The following is a 13,820-nucleotide window of genomic DNA, read 5'->3' as shown; positions in this document are numbered from 1 at the left end:
TTGTTTTCTTGTTTTATGTTTTCCTTTTCTTTTATTTATTCCTTTCGGTTTTATTAAATTATTAATTTACTTCAATTTTGAAGAATGTGAGAACAACACCTAAATATGGTATGTTAAAGACACCACTGCCACATTAATTTGGACATCTAAATAAAATAGTTTAATATTTTACAAAATACAAAAGGCATTTAAATACTTTCTTTTGATGCTGTTTTATTTTCCTTTGAGCATTTAAACACTTTATAAAAATGTGGTTTCATCACCATAATTACCTATGTATTATTTGGTTCACTCCGAACATTTAAATTTTAATATTTGAAAACTTTTATTGTTTGCTCGATTTTGAATTTGAAATTTGAACTAGGTTCCGAACTAACGCGAGTTTATCCACAGTAATCGAGGTGACATGGCATCATTTGTGGGGATTACCGTAGCTTAATTACCCGGGCGTCACAAGGACAATCTCGTCGACTAGATGAACTAGGACATGCGTCAAGATACTGAAGAAGGATGGTGGGAACACCAGCTCGAAACTGACAAGACATTGCGCCATATTACTCGTTAGCCTTGGTACCATTTCTGGATCAGTCACCTTCTGAGAGATTGCATTGAGAAATGCACATAGCTTCACAATGGCTAATCGGACGTTTTCCGGTAGAAGCCCCCTCAATGCAACCGGAAGCAGTTGCGTCATAATCACGTGGCAGTCATGAGACTTTAGGTTCTGAAACTTTTTCTCTGGGATATTTATTATTCCCTTTATATTCGACGAGAAGCCAGTCGGGACCTTCATACTGAGCAGGCATTCAAAGAAAATTTCTTTCTCATCTTTCGTAAGAGCGTAGCTGGCAGGACCTTCATACTGCTTCTGAGGCATGCCGTCTTTTTCGTGCAAATGTTGCAGGTCCTCCCGTGCCTTAGGTGTATCTTTTGTCTTTCCATACGCGCCCAAGAAGCCTAGCAGGTTCACGCAAAGGTTCTTTGTCACGTGCATTACGTCGATTGTAGAGAGGACCTCTAGGTCTTTCCAGTAGGGTAGGTCCCAAAATATAGATTTCTTCTTCCACATGGGTGCGTGTCCCTCAGCGTCATTCGGAACAGCTACTGCGCCGGGACCCTTTCCAAAGATTACGTGTAAATCATTGACCATAGCAAGTACGTGATCACCGGTACGCATGGCGGGCTTCTTCCGGTGATCCGCCTCGCCTTTGAAATGCTTGCCTTTCTTTCGACGTTGATGGTTGGTCGGAAGAAATCGACGATGGCCCAGGTACACATTCTTCCTGCATTTGTCCAGGTATATACTTTCAGTGTCATCTAAACAGTGTGTGCATGCGTGGTATCCTTTGTTTGTCAGTCCTGAAAGGTTACTGAGAGCGGGCCAATCATTGATGGTCACGAACAGCAACGCCTATAGGTTAAATTCCTCCTGTCCGTGCTCATCCCATGTACGTACACCGTTTCCATTCCACAGCTGTAAAAGTTCTTCAACTAATGGCCTTAGGTACACAACAATGTCGTTGCCGGGTTGCTTAGGGCCTTGGATGAGAATTGGCATCATAATGAACTTCCGCTTCATGCACATCCAAGGAGGAAGGTTATACATACATAGAGTGACCGGCCAGGTGCTGTGATTGCTGCTCTGCTACCCGAAAGGATTAATGCCATCCGCGCTTAAAGCAAACCATATGTTCCTTGGGTCCTTTACAAACTCATCCCAGTACTTTCTCACGATTTTTCTCCACTGCGACCCGTCAGCGGGTGCTCTCAACTTCCCGTCTTTCTTACGGTCCTCACTGTGCCATCGCATCGACTTGGCATGCTTTCCGTTTCTGAACAGACATTTCAACCGTGGTATTATAGGAGCATACCGCATCACCTTCGCAGGAACCCTCTTCCTGTGGGGCTCGCCGTGAACATCACCAGGGTCATCTCGTCTGATCTTATACCGCAATGCACCGCATACGGGGCATGCGTTCAGATCCTTGTATGCACCGCGGTATAGGATGCAGTCATTAGGGCATGCATGTATCTTCTCCACCTCCAATCCTAGAGGGCATACGACCTTCTTTGCTGCGTATGTACTGTCAGGCAATTCGTTATTCTTTGGAAGCTTCTTCTTCAATATTTTCAGCAGCTTCTCAAATCCTTTGTCAGGCACAACATTCTCTGCCTTCCACTGCAGCAATTCCAGTACGGTACCGAGCTTTGTGTTGCCATCTTCGCAATTGGGGTACAACCCTTTTTTGTGATCCTCTAACATGCGATCGAACTTCAGCTTCTCCTCTTGACTTTCGCATTGCGTCCTTGCATCGACAATGACCCAGCGGAGATCATCATCATCGGGCACATCGTCTGGTTCCTCTTGATCTTCAGCACCTTCACCCGTTGCAGCATCATTGGGCACATCGTCTGGTTCCTCTTAATCTTCACCAGCTCCCCCCGTTGCAGCATCACGGTATTCAGGGGGCACGTAGTTGTCATCGTACTCTTCTTCTTCGTCGTCTTCCATCATAACCCCTATTTCTCCGTGCCTCGTCCAAACATTATAGTGTGGCATGAAACCCTTGTAAAGCAGGTGGGTGTGAAGGATTTTCCGGTCAGAGTATGACTTCGTATTCCCACAATCAGGGCATGGACAACACATAAAACCATTCTGCTTGTTTGCCTCAGCCGCATCGAGAAACTCATGCACGCCCTTAATGTACTCGGAGGTGTGTCTGTCACCGTTCATCTGCGTGCATTATATAAAATTAAGTGTCCAAATTAATAGAAGTTCATCATGACATGCATTAAAAGCAAAGTACATACATAGTTCTCATCTAACAACATATAGCTCTCCAGAGCATCTAATTAATTAAACCATACATTGAAACTATGTAAAACATTTTAATGCGAAAACATAATCGCAACCAAGGTAACAATTGATCCAACGGCATAATGATACCAAGCCTCGGTATGAATGGCATATTTTCTAATCTTTCTAATCTTCAAGCGCATTGCATCCATCTTGATCTTGTGATCATCGACGACATCCGCAACATGCAACTCCAATATCATCTTCTCCTCCTCAATTTTTTTATTTTTTTCTTCAAGAAATTGTTTTCTTCTTCAACTAAATTTAACCTCTCGACAATAGGGTCGGTTGGAATTTCCGGTTCACATACATCCTAGACAAATAAAATCTATGTCACGTTGGTCCGCATAATTTTCATAAACAATAAATAAACCAATAGTTATAAAGATTAATGTATATACCACATCCGAATCATAGACAGGACGAGGGCCGACGGGGGCGGATACCAAAACCATCGCACTATATAAGATGCAATAATAAAAGTAAGAAAATGATACAAGTATCTATCTAAACATACAAGTAACAATATTTTTCCTTTCATAAAGAAGATAAGAACAGGAGGCTCACCACGGTGGTGTCGGTGATGAGATCGGCGCGGGTGATCGACGGCGGTGAAGACGGGGGTGGGGCGTGACGGACCGCTAAATCTAGACAAATCTCGAGGAAAATGGAGCTTTGAGGTCGAGCTTCGAGAGGAGAAAGCTTAACTAGTGTGGCTCGGGCATTTCATCGAACACCTCATGTGCATAGGAGGTGAGCTAGAGCACCACAAACACCTCCCCTCGCCGGCCCAGAAAAACAAAGCACTGGAGTGCTCTGCTCGCGGGCGAGGGTATATATAGGCAGCACTATTGGTCCCGGTTCGTGGCATGAACCGGGACTAAAGGGGAGCCTTTGGTCCCGGTTCAGGCCATCAACCGGGACCAATGGTGGTGGGCCAGGAGCGAGGCCCATTGGTCCCGGTTCGTCCCACCAACCGGGACCAAAAGGTCCAGATGAACCGGGACCAATGGCCCACGTGGCCCAGCCGCCCCCCTGGGCTCACTAACCGGGACCAGTGCCCCCATTGGTCCCGGTTCTGGTCTGAATCGGGACTAATGGGCTGCCCCGGCCTGAACCATAGCCCCCTTTTTTACTAGTGTAGGAAAAGAACAATATCTACCTTTTTATAAAACCAGAGAAGCAGTGGACCAGCGACTGGAGATGAAGAGCCCTCATGGTAGTTTATAAAACCAATGAGGCAGACTTTTTCACAATTATACAAGTTCGGATTAAGTCAAAGCCCTCCAGAATGGTAATGCACCAACTGCAGCACCATCAGTGTTAAGCATTTTAGTAAAATGATAAAAAGAAATGCCGGAAGCTTATATACCGGAGGCTCAGAAGGATAATTAGAGGTAAAATGTGCATCAAAGAAGAAGAGGCCATCATGGTAGGGTGTTCCCTTAGGGCCAATAATCGCAGCCCTAAGAAGATCCATTCTATCTTCAGCAACACAGGCAAAGATAGAAGCTACAAAAAAGAGTAGTTTTCACAATTTATACTTCTAATTTGAGAAAATATACTGAGAAGGTGCAATAAAGAAGCCATATTTTGCTCAACTTCATAATATCAATCTGTTTGCTAGTGCTAAGTCAAATGAGAATTAGCTAAATCTCAATAGACCAAACTTAGCTGCCGATTAGCCATAGGATTTAATTCTTTATCCAGATCAAAATTTCATTTATGTATCATCTTGGTGTTATTTCCCCCACCGTTGGATGAAAGATCCTAGGGCTCCCAGCGTTTACTGAGCAGTAGAAATCAAATATGCTATTTAAGCCTCACTATTTACTCAGTACAAGATACGCAACCGATACCAGACAAATCTACGAGAGGAAGTGAAGACATCATCGATGCCGGCGAACTGCAGCACCTTCTAGGGGACGCGGGCGGACACGATTTCAGACTCCCAGGGGGCGGGCACCTGAGCTGCCGGCCAAATCCTTCCTCCGCCTGAAATTCCTCCACTTTGCTGCCGATTCCATGCTGCAAGAAGAAGAACCAGAAGTAAGGAGGAAAGAAACCCGGTCAGAAGTCAGAACCAAATCCTGCGCAGAAAGAACAAGAAATCCATGGTGGGAAGCGAAGGAAACAAAGGAATGGAGCTAACCACGGGAACAGCGAAACGGATCCAACCACGGGAACATCCCCACGGCACCTAATTCTAATCAACAGAAAGGAAGCCACCAGCTAATTCTAACCAAAGCAAAGAGGATGGATTCGATTTGGGGGTTCTTCCACCAATCCATCTATCTATCTACAGATTGCCTCTCCTCCCCTGGATTTGATTCGGTTGGGTTCCTCTCTGTTAGAATAAATCCGAGGTATACCGTCGATCATCCGAGGACCAAGCAATCACACGAGCACGACACCGAGATTTGTTAACGAGGTTCACCGACATGGCTACATCCCCGGGGCTTGACTACGGGCGCTCCTCCCCATGACACCGTCACAATACCGCACCCCGGCCGCCCGGGCGCCGGCACACGCCGCCGGCTCCCCCGCGTGCCCGTGCTATTATGTTGGCATAGGTTACATCGTGTGTCTAGCCCCGCTATATATGAGAGGCCTAGGATACAAGTGTCCTACTAGGACACGACTCCATATCCTATCTAAACACAATACAACTACAAGTCCTACTGTAACCTACCTTGTACACAATATTCGACACAACTCTAACAAACTCCACCTTGGCGAATATTCTCCACCCCCTTAAGTTCGTCAATGCATCAAACTTCCATGTACATTGGACTTGAGCTTATCCTGTGAGCACCGCTGCTACTCCAAAGACTCCATATGACTCCACCTGCAACTTGTAGTCCCTTCTTTTCTTGACCACAGTCAACACTCGAGCAAAATTAAGTTCCTTGTTACTCTAGTTTATGCTCCCAACTTTCAGAGTATCAGTTCAACGCCATCACACACCGATCACTGACCTGCGTGAAAGTGAATAACTCACATATTGGGTGTCACACATAAGAGTTACCTGAACTCAACATCACCGCTCCTTTCTTGACCGCATGTCTGAAACTTGAAAGAATTTCACCGTTGCTTGTAGTCACCCCGAGTCAAATTCGCAGTTGTCTCATCACATGTATGACCACCAGAGCCCTGGCCCGTCTCCATGTCCCGTGCTAACCGCACGCCGCGCCGCTATTACCGCGTCGAGCCTCCGCTGTCCCGATCGAGTCTCAAGGGTCGCGAACCCCACCACTCAAACCCCTACTGCAGAGAACCACCGATCATCACCGACCGATGCCGAGTATCACGCCTCCATCAGACCACTGGGCTCCAGTCCAATCCGCGTGTCTCTCGCTATCCCGCTGAAATAGGCTTCGACTCTCCGAATTCTTACGCCGTAGCCCCTCCATCAGCACAGAGTGTAGTCCTCCATCAGACTCCAACTCCACCTTCAACATGACTCTATGTAGCTGCGCTATGCTACCCCGCGCTCCGTCGACTTCAAGCTCTCTTATGTGTGCACCATCTTGAATCAACCCCGCGCCATAGTCTGTCAAAGCCGCACAAGCCCTCAGGCCTGCACCACGTGTTTCCATGCCCCAGAAGTCGGCCACCATCAGCATCACGCTCCTATGTCGTCGTCGCTGAAATCACCGCCGTCTTCTGCTTTGACCCACATCCCCGTCGATCCGTCAGACAGTCCAGTCCGACCCAGCCGAATTATCCGACTGCAACCATGCCCCACCCTGCGTCGTGTCCGCCCGCACACATCCGTGCATTGCTTGACGCCCTGTGTATGCATGTTCCCTGCACGCGCACTCCAGACTCCTCCAAGCCTTATGCGTATGTAGTTGTCCTTGCCTTGTCGCTGCCCATTGTAATGTTCTCAGCTTGCTCCTTGGTACCGTCCTTAAGCACATCAGCAAACCGACCGAAGAAAAAAAACATGTCCATGCAACATGACCGTAGAGTCCAAATTGCACAATCCCTTCTCTTCTTCCTTTAATTCCCTTTGCTGTACCGCTCAACCAGGACTTAAATCATGCCTGCCATAACATGTACTTGCAGCAACGACTCAAACTTGGACTGTTTTTTTTTTTCACACAAATCTCACTTCGTACGTACAACCCTGCACGTCTTGACACAGAGCTCCCCAGCCTCGCGCATAGGCCTGGTGCGTCCAGCCCCGCCTGGGCCAGCGTGCCGCAGCCAGCCTGGGCCGCTGCTCTACAGCGCCAACCCACATGGGCGCCTAACCTGCGCCAGAGCCGCCGTCCGTACGCTATGTCACAAGCTTCCATGCGCCCACGTCCTCGATCTGATCTCGCCCAAACTTCATACACGCCGCCGCGATCTGAGGCTCTATCTCGCCGAGACTCGAAACATCGAGGATTTCCGCTGTACGCCTTGCTCCACGTGCGCCCGAGGGTTTCTGCACGCCCCACACGCGTCTGCCGTCAGCTTCCGAATCGATCTGCCGATCTCGATGCTTGCCTACGCGCCTGTCGTCGCTTGCACACGCTCTGCTGCACGCACCGCTGCCTTCCGATTGCTTCCTAGCAGAACTCCCGCCGCCCATCGATCTTTTCCGGTCGCAGGTCTCAACCACTGACCAATTCGACGAATTCTACTCCGATCTCTAGATCAACAACCGCAACCTCAAATCGAACCTTGCTCTGATACCACTTGTTAGAATAAATTCGAGGCATACCGTCGATCATCCGAGGACCAAGCAATCACACGAGCACGACACCGAGATTTGTTAACGAGGTTCACCGACATGGCTACATCCCCGGGGCTTGACTACGGGCGCTCCTCCCCATGACACCGTCACAATACCGCACCCCGGCCGCCCGGGCGCCGGCACACGCCGCCGGCTCCCCCGCGTGCCCGTGCTATTATGTTGGCATAAGTTACATCGTGTGTCTAGCCCCGCTATATATGAGAGACCTAGGATACAAGTGTCCTACTAGGACACGACTCCATATCCTATCTAAACACAATACAACTACAAGTCCAACTGTAACCTACCTTGTACACAATATTCGACACAACTCTAACACTCTCCTCCCCGAGCGGAGGGGAGAGGATAAGGGGGAAGAAGGGGAGGCACACACCGTACTGGCGATGGGACGGTATGGGGCTGGCCGTTCTTGTTCCCCCAGTAGCCCCTCCTGACGGGCACGATGGAGAGCTTGGCGAGGATGATGGCGCCGCGGATGGCCGTGGCCGCCTCCTTGGCGCACTTGACGCCGAGGCCGACGTGGCCGTTGAGCGGCGGGGACGGACGGAGACGGCATGGAAGGGCAGCCCTGGCGGACGCGCCCCTGCGGCGAGGTGGTGGGTTGGTGCGGGGACGCGCGTGGCAGCCATGGACGGGGAGGATGGCCAGCGGGGAGCGGCGGCTAGGGTTGGCCGGGGCGAGTCGCGACGGAGGGAAGAGGCTGGCGGCGACACGCGAGTGCGGGAGCGACGCGGCTAGGGTTTCACCACAGGCGTGCCCCCTTTTACACCCCCGGAAAGCGAAATGACGAGAATGCCCTCGGCGGGGCACTGAAATTACACGCGGTGGCATGAACGAGAGGTAGCTATTCATTCCTATAGTGCCAACCCCAGATCCGACGGCCCAGCTCTTCCATGCGCTCGATCGGACGACCCAAAACTCATCAAGCAAACGCATCCGACGGCCGAGAGTCGCTGAGCTCTGAGGAGCCTTGTAGGAACATCCTTCTCTTATCTCTTGATATGTTGAGTCAACTGAAAATCTTTTATGAATCCAAAATATGTTATGTGAAGTTTCAAATTTGGCGCAACTATTTATGTTTTTGAGACATGTGTGCAGAAGTAGCAAAAAATAATCATAAATTAAGTCATTTCATATGAATCTCTGCAAATGCACATGAGACATTCTGGTAGCTACATGCGAGAAGTTTTTTTCAACATTTCGACCCATAAGGTAGGGTGATTTTTTGTATGGATTTGGTCCAATCCCTGTTGAAAGCATCATTAGCCGGCTAATGTCTGTTTGAGTGTTGTAGATAGCTTTTGCAGCCATCCACATTAATAGATGCACAGCTATATATCCAACTTATTTTACTGGATGGAAATGAGATTGAGTCCAGTTATTTTGAGGATATGTTATATTTCTTTAAACAAAGTACTCCACTTTACAACAGGCAAAACTATCCAAATTGTTTGATTGGCTTGAAATGTTATGTGAGTCGAGATATTTTGGGGTATGTTTTATACTCCCTTCATTCTTAAATATAAGACCTTCTAGAGATTTCATTATGAACTACATACGGAGTAAAATAAATAAATCTATACTATAAAATAGGACTGTATACATCGGTATGTAGTTCAAAGTAGAATCTCTAAAAGGTCTAACATTTAGGAATGGAGAAAGTACTTGTAAAGAAGGTGATAGTGAAGCAAAGTTGACCAAACTACTTCCACATCGAGCATGGTCGTTCTCACAAACACTAGCTTCAGAAAAGACTAGTATACAGGTCCATGGCTTTTTCCGCCTCTTGAAAACAAAAATGTCACGGTCTTATATGGGGAAGACTTGGACTTGGCAGGTCTCCCCGGGACCCGCACGGAGTTTCTATGAATGAGAAATGAGAACCCTTGGTCAAATAATCTTTTTCTTCTGCCCTTAAAGGCAGGGACTATGATTCCAACCTCTCTTTCTCGTGCTAGGCCAGACACGTTAGTGTTGAGTAACAATGAAGTGAACACAGCAAAATCAAGAACCATCGAGATGGCCCATCCAGCAGGATATTTGCCTTGGGCGATGTTTTTTGACAGGGATTTCTTTAGGTGGTTTATAGTTGCAGATATTGAGAAAGAATTCCGTTATAGGATGTATTCCTTTTTTGAGACGGAAATTTACATATTTTAGCAAAGGGAATTTTACATGTAGAAACGGACTTTCTTGCCTGGTTTTTTTTTCGAAAAGCAGGATTACCCATGCCTCTGCATCAAAATGATGCATGCAACCATATTTAAAAATTATTAAACAAAGTCTGACAAAGCAGATAGATGGATGGACCCAAAGCATCCTTCCTGGCAACCTAAATCGCTATGCCTACAAGTCTGATGGAGTGCACTGGCGCATCCACGCACGCCATCTAATCCGGTGGCCTCACCAGACTGCCCCACGGCAAGCTGAGAACACCAACCGGTCTAGCAGACCTTCAGCGTGCACCGCATGTGCACTCTCTCGAGTCTGCCACCGTCATCTTCCAGCATCCTATTTTCAGGAGAGATCAATGGATAGGCCTTGCCAGGGCCCAACTGTTGTCGATGCCACCATGACGCCAGACAGTGCTACCATCATATGCACGTCCATCAACACACTTCCAACTCCGGGACCTCACCGCGCCACGCTGCCAAGACCCGCCATCACCAACGTGGTAGATGACACACCGCACCACCTCATGCCCTCTCCAGTCAGCACCTGCTCCAAGACAACGCCCTCGGGAAAGAGAACGTCACTGAAGGATCCTGAAACAGGCTTTCGCCCCGCTTTATATATATAAAGGAAAGATCAAACAAAGTACACGACTAAACGATAGAGGGTGATGAGGTAACCCCCAGACAACACCGATCCCAGGATAATCGGACCACGCAAGACTCACGCGACTACGCTACCAAGACAGAGCACGGGAGGAACTGTGTAGAACACCACGCTACGACCAATAACACCTAAGCTCCACTACAACGTCCTAGGGAGGGAGAACGGCACAACACGTCGTCGCTGCCGAGTTCAAAACGGATAAAGGTTTTCACTCGGAACCTAGGAACGAAGAGGAGCACCACGACATCTTCAAGAAGATAATGGCGCCCATGAACTTGATCATTTAGAATGAACAAAACTTGTGATGCGTTACTCATTTGCACATGCATACCTTCGCACTATGTCATGTGCCACGGGCGGTCATGGAGGCGCGAAGGCCAGTCTGGCAAGCGGCGCGACGACAGAGACGCAGAGGCAGGGCAGGGAGCCGCACGTGAGCGGCGCTTGACGGTAGCTGCTATGGAGGCCAGTCCCAGTCTGACAAGCCGCGCGCGACGATGGCGGCTATGGAGGCAGGTCCTAATGACAAGTGTATATTGTAATTGTACTGTAATGTGTTGTACGTAGTCTACTCCTAAATTTGTGGATCTCCTTCACCCGTTGGGCCTGCGTGCCTACTCTCACGGGCCCTCTCTCCCTCTCACTCGAGGCATATATGTAAAACTCTGTAACAGAATCAATTGACATAAGGAAACAATCTTTCAACTTGGGTTGAGGCGCTCCACACACATCCCCCAAAACGGCAAAGCCGAATGTCTGATTCGCACGACCAATGACATCGTGCGTACACTCCTCCTACAAGCCAACCTTTCTCCTCCCTTTTGGGTTGAGGCGCTCCACACCGCCACCTACTTGCTCAACCGGCGACGGTCCCGTACCATTACTCCTCACACACCTCATTTTCTTCTTCTTCGCGTTTTTGGTTGCCTATGCTTTCCAAACTTGTATGCCACTATGGATCACAAACTTGCCCCACGCTCCACCCGATGTGTTTTTCTTGGCTATGCCCTCGAGCACAAAGGCTATCGCTGCTTCGATCTCACATCCCGACGTGTCATCGTTTCTCGCCACGTTATTTTTGAAGAAACCGTTTTTCCATACACAGCGCACCCTCTTGACCACACACCAGCCACGTCCACAGAAAATCCCCATGCAAAACCTGCCCCTCCTCCTTTACAGTATCCCCAGGCGGATCCTCCTGACGGATCTCCAGGCGGCCCCCCACCAGCTGGCGCTGACCGGTCGCCCGCCCAATCCCCGCGTTCCCCGTCGCCCGCGTCCCCCTCTTCTCCCGCACGATCTCCCTCGACTGCTGCCCCGGTCCTCCACGCCACGCCTGTTTCCTCCACTCGCATGCCAACCCAATCTACCTCGAATCCGCCACCCACCAGTCCTGCCGCCCCTTCCGCTGGTCCCACCGAATCCACCTCTGATTCCGTTCCAGCCACTACCCCATCGCCACCTCTTCCCAAACATGCTATTCCCGTACAGCCACCCCAAAATTCACACAAGATGTCCACTCGAGCCAAATCCGGCTATCTTATGCCCCGCCGCTTATTCCTCGCTGATGCTTCCCCCACACCCATCTCACCCATACCACCCACCTACAAATCAGCCCTCAAGGATCCCCATTGGCGCCAAGCGATGCTTGACGAGTTTAATGCTTTATTGAATAACTCCACTTGGTCTTTGGTGCCTAAGCCTGCAGGTGCAAATGTGGTCACGGGCAAATGAATTTTTCTTCACAAATCCAACACTGATGGATCCTTGGCTCGGTACAAAGCGCAGTGGGTTGTTCATGGGTTCACTCAGCAAGAAGGCGTGGATTACTCTGAGACATTCAGTCCTATGGTCAAGCCACCCACAATTCGGGTTGTGTTGAGTCTTGCCACCTCTCATTCGTGGCCTATCCATCAACTCGACGTCAAAAATGCATTTCTCCATGGTGAACTCAATGAGACAGTGTACTCCTCGCAACCAGCTGGCTTTGTTGACGCCTCCAAGCCGGACCATGTATGCCTTCTTCGTAAGTCTCTCTACGGCCTCAAGCAAGCGCCTCGCACATGGTTCCTTCATTTTCAAGCCTTCTTGCTGTCCCTTGGGTTTCGTGCTTCCAAGAGCAACTCTTCTCTTTTTATCTTGCATCATGGCACTTCTATTGCGTATTTGCTTGTTTATGTGGATGACATCATCCTTACCGCTAGCACTCCCACGACGCTTCACTCTGTCATCGCCACTCTCAAGAAGGAGTTTGCTATGACCGATCTTGGTGCCCTACACCATTTCTTGGGCATCAACGTAACCAACAACACCTCCAGTCTCTTTCTCTGTCAACAACAGTACACACTCGAGCTCCTTGAGCGCGCTAAAATGCTCAACTGCAAGCCTGTTTCCACCCCGGTTGACACCACTGCCAAGTTGTCCTCCCATGACGGTCAACTTTTATCCAACCCCACTCATTATCGCAGTCTCATGGGTGCCCCACAATACCTCACTCTTACACGTCCTGACATTGCATATGCGGTTCAACAGGCTTGCTTGTTCATGCATGCACCCCGCGATATCCACATGCAACTTGTGAAGCGCATTCTTCGGTATCTCCGAGGCACGTCTCACTACGGTCTTCAGATCTTTCGGTCGCCTTCGATGGACCTCACCGCTTATACAGATGCGGATTGGGCAGGGTGCCCTGACACCCGCAAGTCAACGTCTGGTTTCTATGTCTATCTTGGCACGAATCTTGTCTCCTGGTCCTCCAAGCGTCAACCCACCATCTCACGTTTGAGTGCCAAGGCTGAATCCCATGGTGTTGCAAATTGTGTGGCCGAGTCTTGCTGGTTGTGGCAGCTTCTTTTCGAGCTCAAGGTGCCACCGACTCGTGCTACCGTGGTGTACTGTGACAACATTAGTGCCTCATACCTTGCCAGCAATCCAGTGCAGCATCAGAGGACCAAGCACATCGAGATCGACTTGCATTTTGTTCGTGATCGTGTGGCACTCGGTGAGGTGCGGGTGCTTCATGTTCCATCCAGCTCCCAATATGCAGATGTGTTCACCAAGGGCCTTCCTTCGCAGATTTTCCACGAGTTTCGGTCCAGCCTTAACACCCTTCCTAATGGTGTTCCGGCTGAGGGGGGGTATTGACAAGTGTATATTGTAATTGTATTGTAATGTGTTGTACGTAGTCTACTCCTAGATTTGTGGATCTCCTTCACCCGTTGGGCATGCGTGCCTACTCTCACGGGCCCTCTCTCCCTCTCACTCGAGGCATATATGTAAAAGGGAAACGATTGGGCGCGGTGCGCCGGCCAAACTTTGGGCCGGTTGCGTCCACGCGCGCTTCGCCCCAGCCACCCATCAAGCGACACGTAGACACGG

The 13,820-nt window shown here is 49.3% G+C and overlaps 1 protein-coding gene and 1 long non-coding RNA gene across 3 annotated transcripts in view; both read right to left on the bottom strand.

The window, feature by feature from the left end:
- The window catches only part of LOC119289333, an 80,008-nt gene extending 75,503 nt beyond the window's left edge, over positions 1–4,505 (bottom strand). For both annotated transcript variants that reach the window (XR_005141483.1, XR_005141484.1), the window contains exons 1-2: positions 4,230–4,505; positions 4,020–4,163 (exon numbers count right to left, since the gene is read on the bottom strand). This is a non-coding gene — a long non-coding RNA (uncharacterized LOC119289333). The remainder of the gene's footprint in view (positions 1–4,019; positions 4,164–4,229) is intronic.
- A 245-nt stretch (positions 4,506–4,750) lies between these two features.
- Positions 4,751–8,456, bottom strand: LOC119283756. The gene is made up of 2 exons (XM_037563170.1): positions 7,978–8,456; positions 4,751–4,885 (listed from the first exon to the last, which is right to left on the bottom strand). Exons 1-2 carry the CDS (start codon positions 8,454–8,456, stop codon positions 4,801–4,803), a joined length of 564 nt encoding a protein of 187 aa, XP_037419067.1. The 3' UTR covers positions 4,751–4,800.
- Positions 8,457–13,820: the final 5,364 nt, after the last annotated feature.

Source organism: Triticum dicoccoides, chromosome 4A (assembly GCF_002162155.2).
Source record: "Triticum dicoccoides isolate Atlit2015 ecotype Zavitan chromosome 4A, WEW_v2.0, whole genome shotgun sequence".
NCBI lineage: Eukaryota > Viridiplantae > Streptophyta > Magnoliopsida > Poales > Poaceae > Triticum > Triticum dicoccoides.
Note: the sequence above shows the minus strand (reverse complement) of the source record. Positions and strands in the feature narration are given on the sequence as shown.

What these genes read in the sequence shown, in the direction of transcription:
- LOC119283756 (XM_037563170.1), bottom strand. Translation starts at nt 8,456, where the DNA reads ATGAATAGCTACCTCTCGTTCATGCCACCGCGTGTAATTTCAGTGCCC. An exon ending in ACCGTCCCATCGCCAGTACG is followed by an intron (nt 4,886 to 7,977) that starts GTGTGTGCCTCC and finishes TTCTTCTTGCAG; the next exon opens with CATGGAATCGGCAGCAAAGT.